The sequence below is a fragment of the Macaca mulatta genome, chromosome 20, assembly GCF_049350105.2.
Source record: "Macaca mulatta isolate MMU2019108-1 chromosome 20, T2T-MMU8v2.0, whole genome shotgun sequence".
Classification (NCBI taxonomy): Eukaryota; Metazoa; Chordata; class Mammalia; order Primates; family Cercopithecidae; genus Macaca; species Macaca mulatta.
In genome coordinates, this window is record NC_133425.1 from 15,242,935 (window position 1) to 15,258,409 (window position 15,475).

The window sequence follows — 15,475 nt, forward strand, 5'->3', positions numbered from 1 at the left end:
ATTTGTGTCTTCATTTTCTTTTACTGATGTTTTAGTTTTCGGTGTAGAAATCTTTTACCTCCTTGGTTCAATTTATTCCTAAGTATTTTATTTTTTGGTAACTGTTGTAAATAGGATTATTTTCTTGATTTTTTTTTCATATGGTTCATTGTTAGTATATAGAAGTATTACTGATTTTTGTATGTTGATTTTTATATCCTGCAAATTTACTAAATTCATTTATTAGTTACAACAGTTTTTTTTTTGGTGGAGACTTTAGGGTTGTCTATATATAAGGTCATGTCATCTGCAAACAGGAACAATTTTACTTCTTCCTTTCTTAATTGGATGCCTGAATCCTGAAGCCACTGAGGGTATCAGAAGCCCAACCCTGCTGTAGTTGGCTGGCAGTAATGTGGACTGGAAATGGAGTCTGCCTCATAGGGGATACAGGTTTCCACCTGGATCCAGGACAGGTCTGAAGGCACAGTCCCCGGGTATTGGCCTAGAGTCAGGGGCCATGGAGCTCTTCTGGGTACTGGGTTTTACTGTGTTGGGCCTGGTGTTAGAATTCAAGACACAGTCCTATGCTTACTTACCTCTCTTTCCCCCATCTGATGGTATCTGTCTCCACGCTATGCTGCCTAGGGTTGGGGGGGTGGGTGACGTGGATAATGTAAAGCTATCCTTCCTACCACCTTCAGTGTGTCTTTTTTAATTTTTGTGCTATAACCAGGTACTGTAATCTCTCACCTGTTTTTCTTAGCTCTTGTGAAGGTGTTTTCCGGGATGGATAGTTGTTCAAATTGATGTTTCTGCCCTGGGACGAATACTGGAGAGTCTTGTTCCACCATCTTACACCGCCTTCTTTTGTATGTAACCTGTTAATCTTTTTAATCTTTGGCAATCCAGTAGGAGACAAAAACAGTATTTTTTTGAGACAACAAGGTTTCTAATTGGAATATACCTTTTAGGTTTTCAAAGACCTCCAATTTGATATTCTTACTAACGTGAAGAATTTTCTTATTGAGAAGATACCTGTGGTTCTCATGCATAGATGAAATGCTCTTGGACTTTAAATATGATGAGAGTGTTGAAGTATGTTGAATTCTTTGTTTTTCATCTGTTGCCTTCATTAACTCATTATAAATATTTTTAAACTATAGGTCAACTGACTGTTACTGTTTCCAATACTGAAAGTTTTCCTCCATAGCGAACTCTCCCTTTGTTTTTTACTCACTTGTAGTGCAGTTTCAAGAAGCTTTAAGTCTAGGCATGTTATCTAACACGTGTAATCTCAGCACTTTGGGAGGCCAAGGCAGGTGGACCGCTTGAGCTCAGGAGTTCAAGACTGGCCTGCACAATAACATAGTGAAATCCCATCTCTGCAAAAAATGCAAAATTAGCTGGGCATGGTGGCTCACGCCTGTTATCCCAGCTGTTCAGGAGACTGAGGCAGGAGGATCACTTGAGGCTAGGACGTGGAGGTTGCAGTGAGCCAAGAACATGCCACTGCACTCCAGCCTGGGCGATAGAGCGAGACCCTGTCTTGAAAAAAATTAAAAAGATAAAGAAAGAAGCTTTAAAGATTACTTTCTTAACATGCCTCAAACATAGATATCAATTGTGGAATAGCATGTAGAATATGACTTACAAACTTGGGTGATGATATTATTGAGTTATGTGGATTATGTGAATATGCATTCATATGTAAACCTATGTTTACTGATGTTGAATCTCTTCTGTCTAAATGATTTTAACAGTTTCTGATATGAGTGTGATCTTGAATTTTATATTTGCCTTAGATTTTATTTTAATCAAGTAAGATTTACTTGAGGAAGGTTTCATATGAAACATATACCAACTTTGTCATTGACCTATGGTTTGTTCTTTAACTTAGTAAAAAGCCAATTAACTATCAGGAGCTATTTCAAACAAGAAAATCAGAGAGCCAGCATAGGCAATATGGTGAGACCCTGTCTTTACCAAAAAAAAGTTTAAATTAAAATAAGAAAAAATTAACAAGGCATGGTGGTAAATACTTATAATCCCAGTTGCTCAGGAGGGTGAGGTGAGATGATTATTTGAGCCCGGAGTTGGAGACCAGCCTGGACAATATAGCAAGATCTCATCTCTTAAAGAAAAAAAAGCCAATTAAAAGTCACCTTTTTTTCTTCAGATAGAAAATACATCTTCAGGCCAGGAGTGGTGGCTCACGCCTGTAATCCCAGCACTTTGGGAGGCCGAGATGAGTGGATCACCTGAAGTCAGGAGTTTGAGACCAGCCTGGCCAACATGGTGGAATCCCGTCTCTACTAAAAACACAAAAAATTAGCCAGGCGTGGTGGCAGGCGCCTGTAATCCAGCTACTTGGGAGGCTGAGGCAGGAGAATCACTTGAACCCGGGGAGCAGAGGTTGCAGTGAGCCGAGATCGCGCCACTGCACTCTAGCCTGGGCAATAAGAGCGAAAGTCTATCTCAAAAAAAAAAAAAAAAAAAAAGGAAAATACAGCTTTTAATAATATAGATTGCCTTTAATGTTGATGCTTTTCTTTTCATTCCAAGTTAACATTGTTGACCATATACCACCAAATCAGGGACCAGGTAGTACAACTGGTATTTTAGTCACCGGTTTACATCTAGCACCTAATATAATACCTGGCATGCACACGGCAAACACCCACATTGTGCTTGAAGGAATTAATGGTTGGTAAATATTGTCATTGTTAGAATTAGGATGGAAATGAGAAGTGCCTTAAATTTTAATTTGGATAAGAAAACTAGCATCTGTGATTTTTATATGTACCTAAATCTAAACATAGACAATTACAGTGATACTTGCTACCATAACATTTTGTGACATTTTGTTTGAAATGTTGAATTGGCCTGTATCCCGTTTATTTTCCGACTCTGCTTTTTTGTTTGTGTGTTTTTGTTGTTGTCAAGGGAAAAGTAAGTATCTAAACTAAGTAGGATACTAGATCTTGTTAAATAATCATATTTATGTTTCATAGTATACACATGGGAAAGTTTTTCATAGTTATGTTGTTTGAAGACAAGGCTAAAATGAATGTCCCAAAATATATTTTTAATTATAATGGAGATACATTGAGCTATATTTTAATTGTGGCTCAGCATTTCATTAAAAATGGAAGCAGAGAAGTTGATTGCCAGCCTTTGAGAAGAATGGATAATAAATCTTTGTCCAGTATCCTCTCTTTTAAGCCTTTCTGACTCTTAACCAATTTTTCACAGCCAAACTAAACAGAGGAGTTGGAATAATTAATAGATTCAAGCAGTGTTTTTGCCTCTCTTTTCATACACTTTGTTTCTGTTGGAATATGGGATTCCAGAGAGTTCATGAGCTAGTTTTAATCAGTATTTGAGCAGCAGTTATTTCCATGTATAACATCTTAAATTGACTAAATAATCCTCTAGCAATTTTTATTTGCACTTTAATTTGCTTAGCATCCCCTTTCTTAATAAATAATCCAGAGTTAAATGTAGGCAGACTTGAAATAATTGAGTATTCAATAGTAGGGACTAAATTAATGAAGTTTTTCTAGGCTTTAAAACTCTAATATCTTCTTGTGGCTAACGGTATAATCTTGTATTTGTTTTCTAAAATAACCAAATTTCTGGTTTCTTCAATCTTTTTTATGTGGCACTGTAGGAATTTGCTTATATGTAGTTATCATTTTACTGATGACTTTATTTAACTGCATGCTTTAAAGCCCTGATTCTAAAAATACTCCTGGAAAGTGAGGAATTACTACAGTAAACAGAAGTCTTAATGAAAATTAAGGCTTTATTATTTATTTCTCCTCTTAGCTGCATTTGTAATAATTTTTACATTGTACTTAAACAGAAAGTTTGAAGACTTTTTCAGCATCTTTAATGACTTAGATTTTGTGCATTTGCAACAGTTTCTTCCTATTTTAGGCACAAAGCTTAAAGTTTAGTCTGGCAGGGGAAGTAGTCATTTGATTGGAAAGTTGGGCAGAGGAGAAAAATTTTGTCTTCATATACAGAATTTGTAGCAGTAGAATATTCAGATGGAGTTATATTAAACTCTAACCCTGGGGAAAAAAATTGAAGTGCTTGTATGCAGTACAGAGAATAGATCCCTAGCAAAGCCAACACTCAGGGCTTACTTCTGTAGTATCTGCAGCTGAATTGGTCTCTCCCAAGAGTATTCTCAACTCAAAGTCTTAAGAGTAGAGTTTGGGAAGGGGAGGAGAGAACAGTAGCTTTGGGCCGTAAGTTCCATGATGAGCTCAATAGTCAGTGAAACTCTCTAGGTTAAGAATATGTACTTAACCTCTGAATGTCCTATTCCCCTTGAGAAATTTCTTTCCTTCCTACCTCTGGGCACTTTGCTTAGTGTTGTGGCACGCTGGAAATTTATCTTGAGTTGAGGAGAGGGAGTCTGACTGTATTGCTGCAGAGTCTAGGCTACTTTCTTTAAATAGATGTCCAACGTGGGAATATGGCTGAAAACCATCAGTTCCTTCCTTATCATAGCTAGGCAATGGGAAATACTAGAAATGCAAGCTTTTCCTTCTTCAGTTTGCTCAGAGAGGACGCCTAGTTCAAGGTGAAGATTACGTGTTTGTGTATGTTAAACCCAGTAAGTTTTATTTTAAATATATTTCAGTCTGTTCTAATGTAACAAAGTTCTTCAGTCTGATTGTTCTAGCAGCTATCACTCAAACATTAATTGCTGTCAGTGTGAAAGGATATCCTCCTACATCTTTTCTGGAGTACTTGAAACCATCCCACTTCCTTTTTCTTTTACCTTAAGAACTGATTACTGACACTTGGGAATTACAATCAGATTGCATCAATCTTTATGGAAAGGTTGCCAATTATTGCACTGCAAAATATGCATTTTCCTCTAATAGTAAGTGTTTCTCCTGGTGTGTCTCTCAGTTCAGTGCTTTTAAATACCTCTTAGGTGAATGAATGCTTTGTGCCATGCCCTGATTTAATACATTTGAAAGACTTTATTCATGGCTTTGTTACCTTCAAGTCTATGTGAGGTGGAGATGGATGGAGGGGAATAATTTATGTAATACGAAATCTTCATAGGATCTTTTGATTGATTAGATGTCCTTGGGTAGAAGAAGGTGGCTATGACTTATAGTGTGATATAAACTCTAAAATGAGCATGTTCTTTGAAGAGTTAAGAGCAGTGAGGAATTTTATGGTGGGGATGTACATTGAGCCTTGTGCGATGTCTTTTGTGTGCATTACCTCATTTTGTTTTCACAACAGTTCTGTGAGGATAGATTTAATTACCCCAGTTTTAAAGAGTAGAAGGACTCAATGAGATTGTGAAATCAGGACTTGGGCATGCAGCTTGTAGGTTCAAAACAAAACAAAACTGTGACTTGAGTACAGATCTCTGGCTCTAAAATCCATGCTTTTCTTCCCTAGGACAGGGAGAGGTGGTGGTAGAATCTTGAAAGTTGTTAGAATGTTGCCATTGTAGACCATGGAAATGCTGAACAGAATGAAGATAATGCTACTTTATGAGCACCTCCACCATCATTTTCACCATCCTCTTTATTTCTAATGCTCTTCAACATCAACTCATGAAGCTGAGGAGCCTGCCAGGGTGTCTGGCTCATCATGTTCAATACAGCAGAGACTTGTTTAATTTAGCAGCGCTCTGAGATGAAAGGTTCATGACTGCCAAGTACAAACAGACCTTCTGCGGGATGTTAATTTGGTTATAGGAGAGAATGCTTGTTTTTCCTTGCTCTGTGCTAATAAAGAAGCTGGCACATTTTTTCATGAGTAGAAAGGACTTTGACTTGTTAAATCTGTATAATCAAAGAGAAGTAAGCAGTTCTGATAAACATTTTTCTTTGTGCCGTCTTTGGTTAATTCCATTCTGTACCTGCCAGCAAATTGCAAATTGCAGATTGCATGCTTTTTTGTTCTTTCCTCTTTTTTATTTTGGATTTGGTTTTATGGTTGGTCACTGTAGGGATTTATTGGTAGGAAAATAAACTATTTCCTCATTTGAACAGATTGTGTGTTTTTACAACAGGTTATCCTGTAGCAAGCAGAGTGATTCAACAGGCCTCTGCACAGAGGTGTTACTATATGACTTTGACCATTTTAAATAATAACAGCTGTATTGAGATATAATTCATATACTATAAAGTTTACCCTTTAAAGTGTAGAACTCAGTGATTTTTAGTATACTCACAGAGTTGTACACCCATCGCTTCTGACTAATTCCAGGACACTTTCATCACCCCAAAAAGAAATCCCATACCTACTCTCCATTCTCCTCTCTGTCTCTCTTGCCTCTAGCAGCCACTCATCTACTTTCTATCTGTGGATTTACATATTCTGGACATGCCATATAAATGGAATCATAAAATATGTGACCTTTTGTGTCTGGCTTCTTTCTGCGTTGCAGCATGTATCAGAACTTCATTCCTTTTTATTGCTGAGTAGTGTTCTATTGTATGGACAATACTACATTTTGCTTATTTCTTCATCAGTTGATGGACATTGTGGTGGTTTCCACTTTTCGGTCATTATGGATCATACTGCTATGAACATTTGCGTATACATTTTCTAGTGGACACAGGTTTTCATTTCTTTTGGGTATATACCTAGGAGTGGAATTGCTGGGTTATATGGTAACTCTGTATTTAACTTTTTGAGGAACTGCCCAACTGTTTTCCAAAGTGCACCCGCTTTTGTGTGAAGGTGCACCTTTTTCGTTCTCAGCAACACTTGAGGGTTCCAATTTCTTCACGTCCTTGCCAACGCTTTTCCATGATTGTGTTTTTCATAGTAGCCATCGTAATGGATGTAAAGTGGTGTCTCATGATTTTGATTTGCATTTCCCTGATCACTAATGGTATTGAACATCTTTTCATGTGCTTTTTGGCCACTTGTATATCTTTGTTAGAGAAACACCTATTCAAATTATTTGCCCATTTTTTAAATGCACTCTTTTTATAGAGTGGTGATAGTTCTTTATATATTTTGTATACACACACATACACCCAAACACTCCCACCCTTATCAGATATATGAATTGTAAGATCTTTTCTCCCATTCTGTGATTGTCTTTTCACTTTCTTCATGTTGTTCTCTGAAGCAAGTAGTGTTTTAATTTTTATGAAGTCCAATTTTCCAATTTGTTTTGGTTGCTTGTGCCATTCTCTCTGTCAGAAATTTTCTTTAAGTTAAAAAATTACATCTTATTTCTAGACATCTCCCATTTTAAAAATTTGTACAAAATTAAATAGTTTATTAACTATACAATGAGTAAGAGGTATTAAACGTCTGTGTTTCAGATATTCTCAGCTCATTCAGTGTGAGAAAACCAAATTTCCTAACCTTACACCCAATGTGCTTTTTTGTTTTTTAAATCAGAAAGATGTCTTTCATTGTTCTGCGTCATTCAAAATGCACGCATCATCCCATGAACATTTATGTGTCTAATACATACTGAGCACTTTGCGGGGCTTGGGGATTCAGAGGTGAGTGGAACGTGGCCCTATCTTTAGAAACAGGAATGCACGTTGCCATGCTGGAAGCTTCCACAGAGGACCATGGTGGTGCCAGGATGGGGAAGGGAGCAGTCTCCTCTTTCAGGTGAGAATGCTTTATAGAAGAGTTGGTGCTGGTGCTCAGTCTGCAAAGATGGGTGGGTGATCAGAACTTTTTGTTACAGTCTATTAGTCTGTCTTCTGGTTATTTCCTGCTATATACACCAAGTCCAGATATCTCACAACAGCCATATCTAGGATTATTGATATAATAAAATGTAGACAGAGGTGTGATGACTCTGATGCCTAAAAGTGAGCCCAAAGAAAACCACTTTAATTTTTTCAGGTTTTCAAAATCAGTTCAGCATGGTGTGTGTGTGTGTGTGTAGTTTTCTGTATAGTCATAGTATAAAATACAAGGCAAGGAGTGACAGTTGCTTGGTTGGAGAGGAAGATTGATTATAGACAGTTGGATGTGTCCCATTAAGGAATTTAAGATTTTGCCCTTAGTGATGGGGAGCCGTTGAAGAGTCCAGCAGCGGGGAGGTGATAGGGTCACTCTAGTTACTATACTATGAACGCTGGATGCGAGGGGCAGGTCTAGAGACAGGCAACCCATTAGACTGTCACACGAGTCCAGGTGACAGTTGATAAGGATGTGAACTAGGGCACTGGTGGTAGAGTTGTAGAAGACAGAGGCTGGAAATGTTTAGGAGGTACTAGTCAGGGTTCTTGACTGCAAGTGAACAGAAACCTCACTCAGACTATCTTGAGTTAAAAGGGGAGCGAATTGGAAGATTCCTGGAGAAGGTTGCAAAAGGAATGAAATGCTGCAGAAACCAGCACAATTCCAGGGACCTCAGAGATTAGAAGTGGTATGTTACCACAGGGCAGGAGCCATCTTCACATCACCAACCACGAGGAAGGAAATAGCTTTTCCCTCCCAGCTTTGGTTTTAAAATCCCAGGGGCACTCTCGGCCTTGGGAGTTTGTGCCCCCCTGGCCAGTCACTGGGGTCTTTGTTGGAAGCTCTCTATCACCATCACACTGAGAGTTCCTAGAAGAAGTGGAGAAGGATTATTCTGGCAGAGCCATCTGTGCACATCCACTCTAAACATATGGGTTGGACCCAGAGATTGAAACAATCTGAGAATAAGGGAAAGGTCAAGAATGCCTCCCAAGGCCGGACGTGGTGGCTCACACCTGTAATCCCAGCACTTTGGGAGGCCAAGGTGGGCAGATCACTTGAGGTCAGGAGTTCGAGACCAGCCTAACCAACATAGTGAAACCCCGGCTCTACTAAAAATACAAAAATTAGCTGGGCATGGTGGCGCCTGCTTGTAATCCCAACTACGCAGGAGGCTGAGGCAGGAGAATTGCTTGAACCCGGGAGGCGGAGGTTGCAGTGAGCTGAGATCACACCACTGCACTCCAGCCTAGGCCACAGAACGAGACTTCGTCTCAAAAAAAAGAAAAAAAGAATGTCTCCCAAGTTAGTGGCTTTGGTAACCTATGATGGCACCGCTTCTGTCCTGTGAAAAGGTTCAGGGGTATGCAAGCCAAGTACAGTGAGTAAAGTTTAGATCAGCTTAGTACCACACTACTCAGAAATTGTGGCTGTGTTACATAGTTTTGTGATTATTTGGTTGACTTAGTTTCCTTCACTATTAGAAGCCCTGAGAGGACAGGGACTGGTTTTTTTTTTGCTGCGACTCTCCAGAGCCCAGCATACTGAACTTGGCACATAGTGGGTATACAGTATATATCTATGTACGAATGAATAAATGCAGGTGACCATGTGCGGTAGGCAGTTGGGTTGATTGATTGGATCTCAGGTAAGGGTAGGAAACAGATTTAGGAGTTAGTTACCTGTGTAGGGCTAGATGGTTGACAACTCTTGAAAGTTACTAGGGAAGGGACCTTTATAAAAGTTTGGATATTGTCTAGACCTGTGATTTTTATGTCCAGGTAATGAAATTGTGCTTTTTCTTTCCTTTTTTGTCCTGTTTAGTTTTTAATGCCAGTAATTATCTGCTGACAATCCTGCCAATGATGTTTTTAAAATTTTGTTACAGATTATAATTAGACTTGTGATAGATAGGAAAATAAAGGTGATAAAGACAGAGATTCTATTTCCTTTTTAAGAATAACTGACTCATGGGATGAAACCTTGGATATGATTTCAGATCACTCCTGTAAACTCTCACAAGAGATGTTTATAAAACACTTGGAACAATACAGATTGTACTAAGAAAGTGTGCTTTGATCAACTCGGGAGATACAAAGCAAGAAACTTAATAAATCAAGTCCTATTTGTGAATGGAAAGGATTGGAAGTTCACCTTAAAAGTAAGAAGTCAGCTTACATCAAGACTTAAATTTTGTAGTCTGAATAGCTGATGTTAACTTAGTTTCATCTTTTATATAAAAATAAAATGAATTATAGACTTCAGATCTTGGCATCTTGAAATCTGACTCCTGATTCCTCTCTCTTAATGACTATTGGAACACTAGACTAGAAATGGAATTTGACTTTGGTTTTTTTACCGTTTAATTTTTGAAGTCAGTGTGCTTCCAACTCTGTCTTACCTCTGTAGTCAGGAAAACCAAACCATTGGTAGCTCAGATATGCTATAATTTTTATTATGTAAATATTAGAAAAGCATAGTTGTATTTATATAAAGAGCGATATTCATACTTGAGTTTTTTTTAACAATTTAAAGCATAAATACAATTGTATTACTTTTATAGGCTAAGCATTCTTGTCCTGCCACCCTTCCATATGACAAGATATTACAGTAAACTGCATATATTTTTAGTGTTTTTGCATATTGCCTAGATTCCTTTCTTTAAATTTGCAGTAGAGATGTGAGCCATTTTTATTTATGTACTTAATTTTTCACTAAAGAACTTTCATTAAATTTGGCTTTGAATGCAGGTCAGTATCTTAGCAAGTTGTAATTTAGTAGAGCATTTCTCTCTTAAGAACTCAAATCTAGTTACAGTATCTCAGCTTTTTAAATTAATCTAAGAGATATATAGATATTATGATCTTTTAAAAAATAACAGATTTTCATTTGAATCTCAGATTAATGTTTGTTCTTTCAGATAAAGTTTGAACAAATATCTAATAGACTAAGACTTTGTATATTTTGAATTTTACCAAAGCGACTCAAAGACTGGGAGAGTATATTTTAGATTTTAATGATGAGGTCAAAATCCTGGATTTGAGTTCTGCATTGTTAAGTAATTACATGGAAAATTTCTGTGTCAGGATCCCAGACCCCTGCAAATTGTATCACTTTTAAAATCAGTTATAGAGCTGAAGTTTTTAAAATGTTGATTTCTGGAGGAACCCCTTATCAGCTCCTGGAAAAAATAATTACAATGTATCTAACATGATACAGCTTTTTCTATTTTCTGAAATGATTCTATTATTTAAGAAGTAGTCAGCTTTGTTCTTTGCTCATTAATTCTTCAAAGGTAGTGTCATTCAAAGTGGAGAAAAAAGTTCCAGAGTAGATGTCAGGGAGAAAAGAAGCAGCTCTTTTAGATGATGGTAAACATGTGGCCCCAATGAAAGAAGCCTGAGTCCCTTGCAAAGTTTGTCTCTGGGCTTGTCCGGCTCACTCCTGTTGCACGTAAAATGACAAGATTGCTTTCACATATGCAGTATTTCCACTCATTTAATTTCTGTTTTTTTAATGACTGATAAATATAATTCAAAAAGGAGTATTAAATAATAGGGCATTAAACAATCTCTATCTAGATTTAGCTGAATTAAGGGAAGAATTTGTCTGAGTATAGAAAGTATAAAACAATCAAATGCATTTGTTTAAATGTAGGTAGAATTTAGGCTGAAGTGTTGCCTAGCAGATGCAATTAATTTGATAATTGATTATAAGTTTTGCATACATATGTAAGCAGACAAGATATTTCTAATGTGCTTCATCTGTAGTTTCTATAGTTTTAAGTAGCTGACAAATCTTGTTTATGCTCCCTACTGAATAATCTTTCTTAATGGACAGAGAATGCAGAAGCTATTCACCTAGTTCTTGCTACTGTTAATAAAATCTGAGTTTCACCTTGCATCTCAAAGTTAGCAAAATGGTGTACAGAAATTCTAAAAGAGTGGGAATTATGTGGTTTGTAAATTTCTTTAATTTATGTGTTTTCCATGAAACTCCAGTGTATAAAACAGGTAGAATAAGGGTTTTAGTCAGGGAATAGTGGAAAGCCGGGCTGGCGCTCCACGGCACTCCAGGAGTATCATTCTAAAAGCCACTGTTCCATGCTGTCATTAATGAATGTGGAGTCTTTTTTGGAGAAACAAAGGATAAATTACCCATTTATGTATCCTTTTTGTTACAGCTTTATGCTAACTATTTGCTTGTATGATAAACACTGACATTTTATATCAGAATTATTTTAAATATATAAAGCCACTTTAAACATCACCAGAAATAATAATAGCATTGCTGGTTAGGCCACCCCATAGGTCTAAAATAGTCTTCTTATCTTACCAAAGAGAACTTGCCTGACTTTGCAAGATTATGGTAACAAAGGCTACCTTAAAGGCAGTGCATGGAAGGTAAATTGTTGGATATACCTAGTCCTGCCACAGCGTTCCTTCCCATGTTAAGACATGCAGTCAGATTAAAGTGAATTAGAGAATAATAACCACACTGAGAATAATTAAACATCAAGTGCTTCTGGTGAAATGAGTCCACATTATCAGGCAAGTGTAGTTCCACTTGGGGCCTGGCTTGGGAGACTCCCTAGTAGAGGATTCAAGATGCCCTCTGTGCTATTAGTAATGGGAAATGGCTCTGTGACCTTGGGCAAGTTACTTAAGCTTGTTAACACTCTACCTGCCTGTAAAATGCTCCATTATAGAGTTGTTCTGAGGATGAATGAAGATGCTGCATATAAAGTACACATTATAAATTGCCCGTAGATGTTAAGCCATGGAACAATATCTTCCTTCAAAAGAAAGGGCAATAATTGGCAGTGCAGGTATCATGAGAACCGCACCTTTGTTCCGAACTTGAGTGAAACGCAAACTGCATCAGGCGTCATTTCACCATTTTTTTTTTTTTTTTCAGACGGAGTCTCGCTCTGTCTCCGGGGCTGGAGTGCAGTGGAGGGATCTCGGCTCACTCACTGCAAGCTCCGCCTCCCGGGTTCACACCATTCTCCTCCCTCAGCCTCCCAAGTAGCGGGGACTACAGGCGCCTGCCACCGTGCCTGGCTAATTTTTTGTATCTTTAGTAGAGACGGGGTTTCACCGTGTTAGCCAGGATGGTCTTGATCTCCTGACCTCATGATCCACCCGCTCGGCCTCCCAAAGTGCTGGGATTACAGGCGTGACATTTCACCATTTTAAAAGTAAATACTGGAAATGAAATGGACAAATTTCATCATTTTAACTATCAGCTGTTGAATGTCTCTGCTTTTGGATACTTCTCTTACCATTTTACCCAAAACAGAACCGTCTTCACTTTTCAAAAGCTGAAAAACAAAAAAGAGAAGGTAAAATGACTGAATACTGTGGTTTATTTTTTCATCTTTTGTTTTAATGATTATTGCTTCTCTGTGGGAATATTTACAAACTGTACTGAATGCGCTATTTACAACTGCTTATAAGCAGTGTCGAATGTAGGTATAAATTGGGTATGATATGTTCAGAACATGTGATGGAATCATGTCAGGCAAAATTTACTAAACGTTTATTGGTTAGTACAATTGTTCTTTTGAGAATAAAAACATGACAGTTCAGAGGCAAGCTGAAATTAATTAATTAATTAATTAATTTGAGACGGAGTCTCTCTCTGTCGTCCAGGCTGGAGTGCAGTGGCTCGATCTTGGCTCACTGCAACCTCTGCCTCCTGGGTTCAAGTAATTCTCCCGCCTCAGCTTCCCGAGTAGCTGGGATTACAGGCATGCGCCACCATGCCCAGCTAATTTTTGTATTTCTAGTAGAGACAGGGTTTTACCATGTTGACCAAGCTGGTCTCAAACTCCTGACCTCAAGTGATCTGCCTACTTCGGCTTCCCAAAGTGTTGAATTACAGGTGTGACTTACTGTGCCTGGCTGGCAACCTGAGATTTAGAAAAGGAATAACTATTTCTAAGGAATTCTGAAGCACATGTCACCAGCAGTTATCTTTAAGAAGAGATTTTCATTGATTTTATGTCCAGTGTAGGAGTTCATTGAATTCTTTTAGAGAAAAAGTCTAAAAGAGAAGTACTACTGCAGGGGAAAAAAGATAATAAAAGGTTTTCGAATGGATGCCCTAGAGAAGCTGTAAAATAGCCTACATATTGTGGCAAGAGATGTGGACCTTTTGGGTTTTATTTGTGATAAGTTCATAAGCTCACATCTTCTATAAAATGTAACTTTCATACTTGGTCTAGTTAGCATAGAATTCTCTAAAATCAACAATAAAAAATATGCTATGGTACAGAATGTTGTCTTTGATACCAACCTTTAGAGAATTTACTTAAAACTTCCTAGTATTTTTTTTAAAAATCACTTTGGTTCTCTGTTCCTAAGCTTTTTATATTCTTTGGTATTTGCAAGCCAAAAGGACCTCTTGGAGCTGACAAGTGCCATTTTTCTTGCTGTATGTAGAAGTAGTTTTCTTTATATTTGTCCTGAATTCACTTAGGTTTCCAGAGATACCTCTCATTCTAGAATTTTAAGCTCTTGGATTACAATTCTTTAGTCATTAGCATTTATTATCTTAACTTTGTATTAGAAGAATCATTGTTTTAGTCTACCTATAGCCTATTTCCATTTATTTTCTTTAGTTGTGTTATTTAAATGCAATTATTATGACCTTATAAATTATTCTGAGAGAAGATGCAGAGTGGCTTTGCAGTTCAGTACTGACCATTCTGCATGAAATCCAGCACTTACAACAATGCCAGACGTATATGTGCAATAAATGTTTATTTGAGTTAATGAATTCCTTTAGGGCAGATTGCGGTTGTAATATTTTCAGTATTAAGTGACCAAGCATTCGGTACTGATAGTTTAGCTAAACATTCAGGTTTCATTTGAAGCTAATAAACAGACCACTGTGCAATCCAGGAAGACCGGTTTGTTCACTTTCCCATTCAGTAGTAATTTACTTTTGCAGTTCTGTTTATATAGAGTAAAGGTCAAAGGAAAGGGTGTATTTGAAGCAGTTACAGCAATTGCTTTGCAATAGTGAAAGATTTTCAGTATGCTGATGAAAAAGGGACAATTTAAATGGGATATTACAAAATTTAAACTGTTCTTTTTGTAAACAGCTTTATTGAGGTATAATTGACATCCAGTAAATCGCACGTTTAAAGTGTACAGTTTAATCAGTTCTGACATGTGTACACCCATGAAACTACAATAAGGATAATGAACATATCCATCACCCCCCCAAAATTTCTTTGTATGACTTTGTAATCCTTCCCTCGTGCTCCTTTGCCCCTGTTTCCTGGCAACCATTGATCTGCTTTCTGTTTCTGCTTTCTGTCTCTGTAGATTAGTTTGCCTGTTCGAGGGTTTTATATAAGTGGAATCATACCATATGTACTCTTTTTTGTTTGACTTCTTTCAATCAGCCTAATTATTTTGGGATTTGTCCATGTTGTTGAGTACATCAGTAGTTCATTTCTTCTTAGACGTGGTTGTATAGATATGCCACAATTTGTATATCCGTTTACTGTTTTTGTTGTTCTTGACAATGTGTTTACTGTTGATGGCCGTTTGGGTATTTCCAGTTTTGGGCTATTACAAATAAAATCAATCTGAATATTTATATACAAGTCTTTGTATGGACTCTGTTTTCTCTTAGGTAAATACCTAGGAGTAGGATGGATGGGTGTCTGTTTAGCTTTTTTTTCAGAACTGCCAAACTGTTTCCAAGTTGTCATTTCCTTTTATATTCCTGCCTGCAGTACATGAGAATTCCAGTTGCTCCATGTCTGGAA

At 37.5% G+C, this 15,475-nt stretch overlaps 1 protein-coding gene across 26 annotated transcripts in view; it reads left to right on the forward strand.

The window, feature by feature from the left end:
• Nucleotides 1–15,475, forward strand: part of MRTFB (myocardin related transcription factor B) — a 310,684-nt gene that overhangs the window by 125,566 nt on the left and 169,643 nt on the right. For 4 of the 26 annotated variants that reach the window (XM_077987074.1, XM_077987079.1, XM_077987086.1 and 1 more), the window contains exon 3: nt 746–851. The exons of 17 other annotated variants lie outside the window; for them this stretch is intronic. Coding sequence is in view for 2 of the 9 variants with exons in the window: in XM_077987065.1 (XP_077843191.1) it covers nt 1,037–1,077 (41 nt within the window). In the remaining 7 variants the exon portion in view is untranslated. Of the gene's footprint in view, nt 1–745; nt 852–953; nt 1,078–9,688; nt 9,851–15,475 lie in introns of all 26 variants that reach the window. 5 more of the 26 variants (XM_077987077.1, XM_077987089.1, XM_077987090.1 and 2 more) reach the window with 2 other exon arrangements.